Source organism: Pagrus pagrus, assembly GCF_965226575.1.
Source record: "Pagrus pagrus genome assembly, chromosome: 4".
Lineage (NCBI taxonomy): Eukaryota > Metazoa > Chordata > Actinopteri > Spariformes > Sparidae > Pagrus > Pagrus pagrus.
The window spans coordinates 26,749,960-26,763,636 of record NC_140188.1 but is presented as its reverse complement, the minus strand read 5'-3'; the positions used below and the strand labels follow the sequence as shown (position 1 = coordinate 26,763,636).

The 13,677-nt window shown below is 44.2% G+C and overlaps 1 protein-coding gene across 1 annotated transcript; it reads right to left on the bottom strand.

Annotated features, from left to right (window-relative positions):
- Window positions 1-476: 476 nt before the first annotated feature.
- On the bottom strand, window positions 477-11,779 carry fbxo46 (F-box protein 46). Its single transcript, XM_084352045.1, has 3 exons — window positions 11,370-11,779; window positions 4,238-4,864; window positions 477-4,138 (listed from the first exon to the last, which is right to left on the bottom strand). The coding sequence occupies exons 2-3, from the start codon at window positions 4,715-4,717 to the stop codon at window positions 2,321-2,323; spliced, it is 2,298 nt and encodes a 765-aa protein (XP_084208171.1). The 5' UTR covers window positions 4,718-4,864; window positions 11,370-11,779; the 3' UTR covers window positions 477-2,320.
- Window positions 11,780-13,677: the final 1,898 nt, after the last annotated feature.

Below are 13,677 nucleotides of genomic sequence, written 5' to 3'. Positions count from 1 at the left end.
TTGGCTCCAGAAACTAATGAAAGGATTAAACTGGGTCACTTTTCCACATCTACCTAAGTACTACATAAGACAGTGAAGAGCTATGTAATGACAAACTCTAATACTGTAATTAATACTCATGGGTTCATGTTGTAGGCTAATGTGAATTTCTAGTTTTCCTGTTAATGCAGGCTGATTTGTATTTACCTGTGCTTTTTTAATTTACTCAAAAATAAGATAAATCATAAGATTGCCTTAAGTCATTTACAGTTATTTGGTGGTTATAGCTTTAAAAAATACAAAGTATTGCTTGCTTTTCTGTCTCATATCATACTTTTGAAAGCCGTTTTGGCCTTTGGTCACACTAAACTCAGCTCTGATTACATCTCATGTGCATTGTTACTGTCATTGTAAATGACTAATGATTAAATCAATCACTGTGAAATGACTGGCTTTAAAGCCATCATTGGTTGCTGGTATTTACTTATCAGACACCACACAAACCAGGTAGTGATTCAGATTTCCAGTTTTAATCATCACTTCTGTTTTTATTTAAGCAGATATTTCCCATTAGCATTGTACATGTCTGGAAACTACAGAGTTCTCCCAAGACTACCCAACCGTCTTCCAACCTCCATGCAGTTTCAGCATCATTCATCACATCAGTTCTTTAACGTCCAGTCTGTCAGCTTGCAGGAGTGGGGGAGTGTAACAGCGAGGGATAAGGGGGGAGGGGAGAGAGAGGTTTTCCAAGAATGAAGAGTCAGAGCCGTCACCAGGCACTGTTCATCTTACACTCCCACACTTAAGAGTTATGGGTGGATCCAGTAGAGTCTATCGAGCATCTGAAATCTAGCCACTTACAGGGTCCTGTGCAACTCCCAATACTCTTGATCTGTGAGGTATCTGACGCCTCAATCTCCCGCAGGGTGGGTAAGAGGTAGGGGGGCTTTTAAGGCTGGAAGCTGGTGTAGAGAGTATTTCTGCGGTTTGTGGTAGTTTTGTTTCACCCGCTTCAAAGCATGAATGACGGCTTTGGCAAACACTGCCCTCTGCCGAATCGGAGGACGGAGGGGAGGGGAAAGGAAGAGAGCTGGGGGTTAAAACAAAGATGGAGTATTTAAAAAATACATCTTTGCAGGTTGAGTAGGGTGACAGACTGATACAGGGAGAACACAGTCCTCAAGAATAAAAGCAAATACAACAGCAAACATTCTCTGACACACACCCCAATAAAACAGCCAAACAAAAAAAACAAAAACAAAATGGCAAACAAGCAATTCAATCAAACCATACAAAGTGACATCAGGCCTTTCCAAAGTGACATCAAGTTTCTCTTTTTAATCCCATTCAATCCCACTGGTCTTTATCAATTAAGTCCATCTCCCATAATTCTCTGTAAACCAGAAAGTACTCGTTGGCTCCTCTTTATGGCTGGTCAGCAAGGTTAGGGTCCACTCTGAAACAATGACAAGAACAGCTCTCAGTGGCCAGTGAGACTGGCCGATAATGTGAGACTGTGCCTGTCATTAACCAATGGTATGGCTACTTCAGAATTATCGTCAGTGACACAGGCAATGATTTCAGCAGCATTATCAGGGGACTAATCAACATAGTACAACGTTACAGCACATTCAGAGAAATAGAAACGCATGGTGCAGGACAGGTACAAATGGCAATCTTGTACAACGGAAAATCAAGTTTGCTTTATACAATCACATTTCTATAGCAATGCTGAACATTCGACCACTGAAAACTTTTACATGTGTTGGACTCAGTACAGCTCATTCCTTGAAGCACCATTGTACAGCTAACATGGAAGTTTGTGATACAACACAGAACATAGAACAAGTATTGGGAACAGTAAGCAGGCTCTAGGGCATTACATTTCTATGCGTCACTTTATGAATGCTAATCTCAATCAAATACACTGCAAAGTTTTCACATGATTTACCTAACAACCATGTATGGAGTTAGACAGAAACCCGATTGAGTAAGAGGCAGAAAGAGGGCTGACTGACAGCAGCAGGAGGGGACCCCAACCCTGGTATGCAAACTTTTAAAAAGGTGCCACTCTGGAGCACAGTGGGGGGGAGGGATTCTGGAGAGCTTGAAAAAAAAAAAAAAAGGACAAGGAGAGTGACACACCTCTCTTCCTTCTTTACCTCTCAACCTCCCTCCACTGAGGGCGAGTACGAGAAGGGAGTGCTGGAGCAAAGAAAAACAACAGTCCTGGAGTGCTGATTCCTCCTTGTACTCCTCTGAGCAGGTGAGAGGGAGAAAGAAGGAGGCAAACAGGAGGAGATGAGAGTTGGTATGTGTGAGGTGTACCCTTTCCTCTCTACCTGGCCTCCTCCCTCCTGTCCTCCCTCTTGCTGCGAATAGGCTGAGAGCCGTCAGCAGGCTGCTGGACCCAGTTGTTATCATGGAGCCCAACGCGGCAGCCTGGTGTGTCCTTGTCTGTACGCCGGCAACACATCCAGTAGGAACGTCCATAAGGCAGGTCGTGGTGGTAAGGTTTGGGGTGCCAACGGCACAGGGAAACATCCCCGCGCTCATATTGCCGCTTACACTGCTTGCAGGGGTCATCCCTATAGAGAGGGTCTTGATTCCAGCGTGAATCCACTGCCCGCACCCCATAAGTCTCAATCAACACCTTGAAGTAGTGGCAGGTGCACTTGAGAGCTGCCAGTGAGCGTGTCGGCAGGTAGCTGAAGATGTTGACCATGATGTGGTCTGGCAGCAGCAGCATGTACTGGCGTGGTTCAAGGAGGCGCTGAATCTGGAATCGGATCTCCAGGAAGTCATGGGACACGTGGCGGTAGAGGCGACACAGCGAAGGGTCTGAACAGTCGTCCCCAACACTGGGAGAATCTGGTCGAGGTGCCCGTTCTCCTGAGACCACTCCCACTCCAGTCCCGGGGCCGTTATTGTTGGCACAGTCCAAAGAGCACATTCCTGACCCACTGCCAGTTCCCGTTCCTTTAACATCTTCCTCTGGGCCCCGAGGGGGCTGAAGGAAGAAGAGTTGTCCAGGAGGGGGATCATCTGATGAAGGGTCAGTGGAGCTGCCTACACCCCCACCACCCCCTCCCCCATTAGGTATAGCGAAACACACCGTCTCCTCCTGCACATTCTCTGTACTGTCCTTGCCATAAAACACACATTGGTCCACAGCACCTGTCACTACCACCTCCACGTGAAAGCCTGTTACTCGCTCCCGTCCCACACCCACAGCTTTCTTCTCCCCAGATGAAAGCTCCTGGGTTGAGTCTGGGCTGCCACAGGCCTGTCTGTCTGGGTGATCTCCATCTGGTTTGGGAGCAGCAGTTGTGGCGGCAAGCAGCAGACTACCTGGGTCTCTAGATGAGGGGCTGACGAGCTGGTAGAGGTCGCAGGTGATTTTCTCTTTGGCCCTGGCTGCTGCCTGGTTACCTCCACCACCACAGCTCATAAACATACAGCGGGACCTGCCAGCTGGCTCCAACTGAGACCGCGGGTCCAGATTTGACACTCTGAAAGCTATCCTGACCTCACCATGGCTGTGGCTGGGAGGTGGAGGAGGGGTTACAATGCCAGACTCCCCTCCTCTCCTACACTCCCTTTCTCTATCTCGATTAGAAGAGTCTGTTCCAGGACCAGCACCCAGATGCAGCCGATTCTCCAGGTTCTGGGACTCAAAGTGCGCGATGGCCTGTGCTACCCTGCATGACTCCTGCTGCTCTTCCAGCTCCTGGTCTGTCTGGATGGGAGATGTTGACTCTTCTGCCTCTTTGGAGGGCTGGCTATTTGAACTGTCTGACACAAACACCACAGGAGTGGGGTCTGATACTGTGCCCCGGAGTAGGGTGTGCTGGTGGGGGTTAAGGCCCTGACTGTGAGGGGTAGTAGGGGGCTGGTGTTGGTTCCCATGAACAGCCACAATTCCCTGGAGGGCCATGGCGGTCCTCTGCTCAACCAAGGCAACCATCTCTGCCACCGACAACAGATCTGTCTCATTCACCCCGCCTAAAAGTGTTTCATCAGGGCTCTGAGGTGTAGGGGAGGAGTCATGGCTGAGGTGTGGCTCTGACGCTTGGGAGCGAGTTGGAGGGTCATAGGATGAGCATCGTCTTCGTCTTTTGGCTTTACTGCAGTCAGTTGCCCAGTTACCTTTAACCTGTGGAGAGGGAAAATAATTCATATTTAGTTGAAAAACAAAACAAGATCTCTTACTAAAAAGCAAATCACTGGTGCAGATCTTGTTTCAGCTCCTTACCTTCATGGCGCTGGGTCTAGGCTGGCCTGCTCCACTGAACTGGTGTGCCACAAAGAAGGCAATCTTCTCCTTGGTGTTGCCTGGCTTGATGACATACCAGGTGTCTAACAGCACACGTCCATCTTCCATCTGGGATCCGGAAGAGGGTGGAGAGGGAGGGGCTGAAGAGGGAGGAGGGGCCTGGCTTTGTGTCAGGGGGCTGGAAACAAGCTCAGGTTCAGGTGGAGTGTTCTCTGAGCCCACATCGTCCTCCTCTCCATTCGCTTCCTGCACCCCCACTATCATCCTCCCATCTTCACTTCCATCCACTGTCCTCCTGGCATCTGGAGAGGGCTCAGCCTTGCAGAGGGAGGGGGACCCTGTCCCACCTCCACCTCCACTGCTGCCCCCTGAGCCCGGGCTCCTTGCTTTGTTCTGGGAGTAGGTGCCAAAGGGGCGTGGGCACCACAGACGGATGTGGGAGAAAGTGTCTCGGTCCATCAGGAAGCGGACCCCAGGGGCATATCGGCATCTATGCAGGCCAGCAAACACCCAGAGCCAGAGCTCTCATTGTCAGCTCCCTGTCCCAGTGCCAACCTGATGGGCACTGTCTGTCACCAAGTTCACCAGCAACACCGGGCATACAAACTGTATCAACAGGAAAGGGAGAGATGAGAGGAAGGGGTGGAGAACAGCCAACAGGCAGGGAGGGAGGGAGGGAGGGAGGAATGAGAGAAAAGAGAGAAACGACAAAGTTATATGTTAGCTCAGTCACTGAAAACAGAGTTCATCGTCAGGGCCAGTTCAGCTAATCAATGACCAATTGAGGCTGTATTGAAAAGTTGCCTCGAGGTACAATTCAGACAGAGTGTTAGAATTGTACACCAGCAGCCCAGCCACCAGACTGGGGAGAGCAGAACTATGGTCATGATACTAACTGAACTAAACACAACTGGCCTGCCTTCTACTTTGGCCAAACTCAATTAGCAATTACATTTGTTACTGTGTACTAAGATCATCTCCCAGCTTTGGAGCCTCTAAATCAAATTAAAGGGATTCCATTTCAGGTTTGGTGTCTGCGGCCTGCAGATGAAAGGGATGAAAGATGGAACACAAAAGCTCCAAATGGACTCTCCCCTCTCTCCCTCTGCATCTCAGTGCTTCAAAGAGGACTTGCTTAATAGGAGGCAACACAGGGAGGAGCATGCAGGCATATGCTGGACCTATTTTTAGCAAACAGCAGGCGGGGGTGGGGTAGTAGTGAAACTACTGTAGCTGTCCTCCCTGTCCTCACCCCTTTCTCCCTGCCAAAGAGCCTTTGCTACAGGCTAGGGGGGAAAGCCTTTAGTCCACCCAGCGTGCTTTGCTTCTGCAACTATGCCAGCTGTAGGGGCTGCCAGGAACGTGCCGGCATACTTAAGGAGAGGAACAAGTGGCAATGGAGCAACATGTTTGGCTCACTGCTGATCTGAAGGCCTCCTCTGCATCTGAGAACAGTTTGGTACCACAGTTACGCCTCATCTGTCTGTCCTGAGTTGCTTCCTTCAAGTTTACTCCTTATACATTTCCTTTTAAAACTGTATTAAAAGGATTAAAGTGGACACGACTTCTCTTCTTCATATCAACTTTTAAACTGCAATTTTCCTATCGATTTTACAGCTTTGTTAGTCTAGACAAAAACCACAAACACATCATTGACTATACTAAAATATTTTGCTGGTTTGAATGAGATAGACTGCTTAGAATACCCTTACTCATCAGCTAATATATATCCTACATACAACACCCAGATAATAACATACATTATTTGGAAACTTTTGTTAACATGAGAGACAATGTGTTGACAAGCACAACATCCAGAAGAAACTGATGACGTGATAAAGGTGAGCACTCTAAACCATTACGGTACTACCGTAACGGTAGTATTGATTTGAATTTATTTAACCCTACGTGTACAGTAGGGCTGCTTGATAGTCAAAAAGTGATATTGCCAATATTTTGACAGATATTGCTATTGTGATATAAATCATGATTATAATGGATGATTAAATTTTACATCACAATTTTCACTGACATTGAAAAACTAGTAAAATCATGATGATGTGGCATCTCTCCCGGTCTCTGCCAAACATGTTTTATTACGTCTGGAGAACAAGCTTTGTTGGCTGGAGCATCTCTGCAGCACTACAACATTTCATTAAAACACTGTTTTGTGACATATTGTACCTTTATAAAATAATTGCAGTTCTCGCGCTAAGTTATGCAGCCCTAATGTACAATATATTGAGCAAAATAGATTGTGTATTGACGCACAACAAAAAGAAAAAAAATCAACATCAATTGTCAACATCTTGTTGACAATTCTTCTACTTTCACTATACACTATAAGTGACAACCAAATTACGTCCCATGTGTCTCTGTGTGGTGTTCCCCTCATTCTCCTCTACAGGTCGAGACATGTAGTCAGCTCCATACATACAGATATATCAATATCTATGGTCATCTCAAGTGAGATCATGTATCTTTGATGAACTTGTCCTCTTATCCTTGACAAAATTAACTTTACAATTTGCCTGTTACATCTTTGGAGTGTGGCAGCAACTTGCCAAACATATGCATTAGTCTGCATTATTGGCAGATAATCGACCGTTAGGACTGGTTCAGTTGTGTGTGTGTATCCAATATAAAAGTTCACACAGGGTGTGTTTTGGCGTACAATACAAACTAGTATTGCAGCACTTGAAAATCCCACAGTGGTCCACATGATCAGTGCAGAGCTCTTTAAACAATCTTGTTGTATAACACAAAGTTGATCAAAGAGCTTATTTAGCAAATGTCTGATATTTGTTCAAGATTGGTTTCTCTGAGTTTTGATGACACTGTAGTCCACTTCAGCCACTGGACTTCTTCAATCCACAGGTTTTAAAACATGTCATTGTTGTGCTTCTGTGTGACACACTGAATGGGTGGTGCTTTGCACATTTGGACTAATGGAATGGCTCAGAGAGGTGCAAAAAGCAAACACCGCCCACACAGTGTGGTGAACCAATTGAAATGCTTCCTCTATAATCACACAGCAACAACCTAGCTAAGAGCAGGCAGATTATACTGTAGTGAGAAAAAAAAGCTAGAGAACCTTTTTAACTGCCCTTTCTCTCCATGATCCCTTGTGACTCTCTCTATTTAACCACTTTTATTCTCTACCTCCTTTCATCAATTCATCTTTTTCCCTTCCTCTCACTGCATCATGCAATCCATCTCTCATAACAGATTGGATGGTATTAAAAGAGGGGCCAGAAAAGAGACGGTCCGCCCACTGCAGTGCTCCACTACAAAGTCACACACACACACACACAGGACATCATCCACCTTCACAAACTACAGAGCAGAATTATTAGCTCTCACTTTCCTTTGAATATAGGATGGTTGGGAGAGAGGCCATGTCCACACTAGAGCAGATAAATCTGAAAACACTGCTTAGGTGTTTTTGGATCGTCCTCCATCTACACTGAAACTCAAAGAAGCTGAAAAGAAAAATCTCTTCCTCCTCCTCCTCCTCCTCCTCCTCCTCTGTTGGTTGGCAAACAACAAAATTGTGCAGTGCAGCCAACATTTGGCACACAGTGCGACACTCACAGCCAGGTTACTGTTGGTCTCAGCGGGTTAAATTCTGTCACCTCCAGCCTGCTCTCTACGATCACCTATAATGTGTTTCAAAACACTGTACCTTAACACATTAACTGCTGTCAAATCAATAGTTTAAAAATTCTGTTTACACAATACAGATGACAGTGATTCATAAACTCTGCCAGATAACCAAGGTGAACAGCAATGTCCGTGCTGTTGCACTGTCAATCAAATCCCTAGGTGAAATGTCATCTGACAATGAAGATTAATGACAACACCTTCAATGTGTGATCAAGTTCACTGGTATTCAACAAGAGTGATTACAGGGATCTGATGCAAACAGAATGCTGGCTTCTTAAAATTACTGCTTAAGAGCACCCAAGCTTTTCTATGCAGGGATGTGTCATCGTTTTGGCCTGGTTCTCTGTGTCCACCTTACACACCAGTATTTTCAAATCCTATCTTTCAAAAGCTCCGTTTTGGATTTCACGTGGTCTTAGATGACAATTGAATCCATTTGTTTTGGTTTGATGTTTATTGAGAAATGTATGGACTTATTCTGGCACTACTGTCACAATGCTCTTCAAAATAATTAACCATTAACCTTAGGACAGACAGCTGCTGTAAAGGTTGAGAAACCTGCTGGCTAAAAACAACAACAGCAAAAACAAACAAACCCCTACCCCCCAAAACAATGAACTACTGAATAGAGACCCAGAATTTCAGATATTGTGATTCCACTGGTCAAAAATCCCACTTAAACCCGCTAAGATCAGGTTTTCTGTGTGCAATGGGAATGTCTGCACTCAGCATTTACACCCAGGTCAATTGACTCTGCAGTAGACACAAGTTTTTATCACCTCGGCTTTGAAACCCAGGGGAACACACTAAATTCTGACCTATTTGAAGGTGGTGAATTGATGCGTTATAAACATCCGGTGGAGGCGAGTAAATAAGGATACTGTAGTAAAATGTACAAACAGGTGATCAATGTAACATCGTAACTGGCCTCCATGCTACCTACTGCTTGTTTGGGTTTACTTTAACTGGTGTTGGTCCCTGTTTCCCGCGCATGTGTGACGTGAAACGTGACGTCAGTGACATACAACCTAATGCTTCAGGTTAAAATTACAGACAGACTGCCTTGACTGTGGGAATGGGGTCGACAGGCAATTTTTAGTGGGTCCACCCGTGTTTAAAAAAACCTGTGTAGACCTGCTAATTTCGGTGAAAAAGCGGCCATACACTGTCGTTTCCAGTATCTCACATCCAGACACAGCTAAAGAGCCTCTAAATCAATTTTCGGCTGATCTGAGTTACTGAGCTACTTTTACTTTTTTCTCTTCATCTGAAACAGTTCTGCGAGTCAAGGCTTGAGTTTGGTTGTAAGCTTTCTGCCTCAACCTAATCCTTCAAATCCTGTCCAAGCACAGTGGCAGCCAGCAAAATCACAACAGCACTACAGTGCCGGGGTCTGCACCATTAGGTACCCAAGCTGTCTCACAACTGAACTGTCAAAAGAGAAGGGGATTCTCTGTATGTACTACTTTACACTTCACTTCCACACATATAAATCTGCAGGTAGGACATGTGAACATAGATGACACTAGCTACTGTACCACGGTGGGCAGTGATGTTGCTACTGAAGCTTTTATAACAGAAGGTATACTAAATCAAATCCTACTACAGATCTGTTGGGGATCTGGTTGAGACACAGTAGTTGTGCTGTTAAACCTACATACATGTACATTATGTCAATAATACAGAGGACGTTGTTCCTTCTGTGTGGAATATTCTGATTAAGTTTTTCAAACATTACGAAAAATGTCTTCATACACAAACAGTTTATGCACCGTTTTGTCAGAGATGAATGCTTGTGGGTTGCTGCTGCAGTCAAAATCCAGACAACACATACACACAAATACTGATAGGGATATACTGATCTGTTCACAAATTACTATCCTTCTGTTTGCATAGTGAGATTGACAGGTTGGTCCCAATACATTAAAACTGAATTCTGCTGGACTGACTAATTTCCCTATACAAATCAAGAGCAGTGTAGCATGCGCTCTGACCAGAATAATGGTGCCACTATGTGAGGTGCTTGTAGTTCACAACACATAATGTACCACAACCCTCTTAATATTTAGTTGGATTGGCAAACGGAGCAACAATTCCACAGCGTGTGACTTTGTGTTGTTCCCTTTAAACCTATTAGCTCATAGGACTACTTTTACAAAAAAAAGTAAGCCTGACGATCACAAAACAGTGTCCCTGCGACTCAGCCCCCTCATATGATCCTCCTGCACACCGGCACTCTCTTTCACAGCATTTCAGACAGATGACCAAAAGCTGACAAATGATAATGCGGAGGAATGCCAAAAAGTCTTAGCTCAATCTCCTTCTCTGCATGTGTGCCTGAGAAGACAATGCAACAGACGCACAGCCAGCAGGGCCAGCTTTGCGGCACACTGTCAACGGAACAATAGCGCTGAGTGCATCAATCCAGCAGTCTGCTTGGGAACGTTATTACATCAAGAGCAGCCTTTATGTCAGGACACCTAGGGAGAGTGGCCGACTGGCCATGCAGGGCTGTCTGTTTGTTAGAGTGAGCGTTTGCCTGTAAGTGCTGTAACAGCATCACAAGTTAGACTTTCGATGCAAGCTTTGATACTATGCTCACAAAGGGCACTGTGTCAAAATAGTGTATTAACCTACTTGAACGCAAAGACTTGAACGAAAGAAAGAGGGCAAATCATGCATGGCCTCACAATATCAGGTCAGACAGTTGCCTCTATGTGAGTAAGCTACTTCAAACACTACAAAACTGATGACTTTGGAGTAATGGCAACGTCAGACTTTAGTATGCTTCTGTCCTCGAAAGAGAAATCACTCCAGATCTGTTCATCTTAGCTTGTGTGCCATACGATGCGACAATTAGATTATTCGTTTATTCGCATATACAGCACTCAATATACATACAGTCCTTACTCTGATTACATTTCTTAGATTCCTGTAGGTCACCTGACTATTACTTTTCCTGGTTCTGTTTTAGATAACCTTATAATCCTACAAGACTAGCGGGAAAAATGCCAGCTTCTCCAGTGACATCCAACAAGTGTGGTGTCACAAACGATAAATAACAGCAACAACATTGATCTGATCGTTTAGTTTAATTGCAGCGATCACCTTTGAACGTCTGATGGGACGTCTTTGGCCAACCACTAGCTGGTCAAGTTACCCAACTAGCAAACAGTTAGCTTAACGTCGTAGTAAATTGTGTCTTACGGTCAAGTGGTCAATTAATATTGAACACAAACTAGACCCAAACCAGCTCCACATCTAGTAGCTTTAACACTTTATCTAGTTTATTAATAGGTAGTTGCACGTAGTAAATAGACTCTCATTAGCTGACGAGCTTGCTAACTGCATAGCACAACTTACCTGGATAATAACATGACAGCGCTTGCTAGCAGGCTAACATGACAAAAAAACATCAACCTTATATTTTGCTAGCCTTACTTACCTCAACAGCTTTAATCTCCACAGACAGCCTTGCAAACTGTCGATGACAGGTCTTTCCTCGCCGTATCTCACTCTAACTAAACCAGTTTGTCTGGTTAAATGCAGGTGACACGAGTTAACTATCCGTGTCCACGTAGCTAGGCTAGCTCACTCGCTGGCTAACTTCGACATTAGCCAGCAGCTACTTTCTGTTATCAACCTTGTCTAGTGATGGCTGCTATCGAGGCTTGTGTGCCTGTCAGTTATCTGAACAAAGTCTAGCTGACAGTACGCCTTGTTAGGACTCTGAGCAGTCGCTCTCCCACTATCCATTTAGAAGTGACACAAGCTTTTACGGTATGTTCTCGGGGATACCAAAATAATCAGTGTCAAAACGGCAGGAGGAGGAAGGCCATCTTGTTGACAAGCAGCTGCATAAGGCCCACAGCCAATAGCAATGCAGAGTCGGTGGTGTGCCCATATATGGCGTCCGCTCAGCTCCCTCCCTCTGCTGCCGCCTGCTCCCCCCACACTCACTACACTGGACCACACTGTAAAATCGCAACATCAAAAGGTCACTGTGTCAAAGACAGCTGTGGAAATCTATGTACACCTATAGGGAACATTTCCCCTGATAGTAAACTAATAACAATCTATTCACATTTTGCCCACTGGGTATTACTACTCTCCATTTTCACAGACTTTATATTTATGTCCCAGCATTTCTTCATCAGAAATATTTCACAATGCATATTGTCTGCATTTCTTGTCAGGCTGTAAATATTTTGCCATAATTGCAAAAATGTACTCTCATTTTTTTGTTTCTTTCACCGTGCAAGTCGCCCTCTAGTTATCTGCAACATTTTAATATATCTTGTGTATATCTGTGTTCCACTGTTGATGTTGACAATGTTGTGCCAGTGTTATACACTTGATTCAATACCATATCAAATTTTCCACATGCTATTTCTGTTTGCTGCAATGGCCCAGTTTGCCAACAGGGATCATTAAAGTTTCATCCCATCTCCCCAAACCTGTAGGTTTAGAAATGAAACACACAAGATTTATTTATTTATTTTGCATCATCTGTTATTCACGAGTGTCTTTACAGTACATGTAGCTATTGTACTCATCAAAACTGTTCTTTAGATACAGTATGTAGTGGTGGAGGAATACAGCACGTGTGTCGTAGTGGTCAGTATGCATTTGAGATAACCTGGAGAGAAGCAAAAGATTAGAGCAGCACCTTCTCAGTCCAGCAGAGGGCCAGACACTACTACACTGTGTGTACATGTGCCTGCATCCATCTGTCAACAAATATTTCTCTCGGACAATCAATTTCTACTTTTTTCTCACAGTCAAATATAGGAGTACTTATTCTATAGTGTAAGTCTATAGTACTGATATAGATGATCATGCGGATCCTCAGCAAAACAGATTCACAATAGTAATGGAGTTCAGGGGTCACTGATGCCATGGTGAAGAAAATATAGCTAAACTACGACTATATGAAAAAAGTCTGTTGCGTTTCATAAATAAATTTGGCTTAGTATTTATACTACTTTGGATTAATCAAAAAACGTCCACCCTGTAACACCCAACATAAGTCTGCACATCAGCCCACAAATTCAATATTATGACTCTCAGTTTTTAGTGGAATCATATTGTAAGGTGATATCGTGCTATTGTTACGGGAATTTCTGTTTTCTGTCCCAATTAATTATTTTAAGCAAGTTTTGATGCAGCCTAGTTATGAGGTTTTTACATTGTTAATTTGATATCAAATAACTGACTATTCTGACTATTCTTCCAAGGTGGGCTAGGATTGGGCGATTATTATTGTCTGTTATTCACAGTGCATCACTGGCAACAGCTGCTGTTACTTTATTATCTGTCAGTGATTCTTTTTTTTTACAGTAATAATTTCTGAAATTCTGTAACTAAGCATTTTGTAGGGTACACAGCAGGTTACATGTTACTTTTGCATAGCATTCTGATTGCGATCTGCAGCCCCATCACTTAGTGTCCTCTAAACTATTCATAATTAAAGTTAAGAAATCATACATTGTATTGTGGGACACACAAATGTAGCTTGAAACTGCATAGTATCAAAACCTAATCCCTGTAATGCTTTCCAGGTAGATCTCTATGTCAGCCTTTTGGATTGATTTCACATGGCGCCTGAAAGCTTGCTCAATAGGCCTATAATCAAAGCTGGGAGGCTACATTGTAAAATACATATTGGCCAACATGCTTTTTATGGTGCAGTAAAGTCTACATCTAATATCAGTGGGTGGACGGAACGAATCACGTTGACTACTGAAGACACA

Excerpts from the sequence above, each read along its gene's own strand:
- fbxo46 (XM_084352045.1), bottom strand. The coding sequence starts at position 4,717 with ATGGACCGAGACACTTTCTCCCACATCCGTCTGTGGTGCCCACGCCCC. Across the intron at positions 4,139-4,237 it reads CTAGACCCAGCGCCATGAAG|GTTAAAGGTAACTGGGCAAC; the intron begins GTAAGGAGCTGA and ends CCCTCTCCACAG.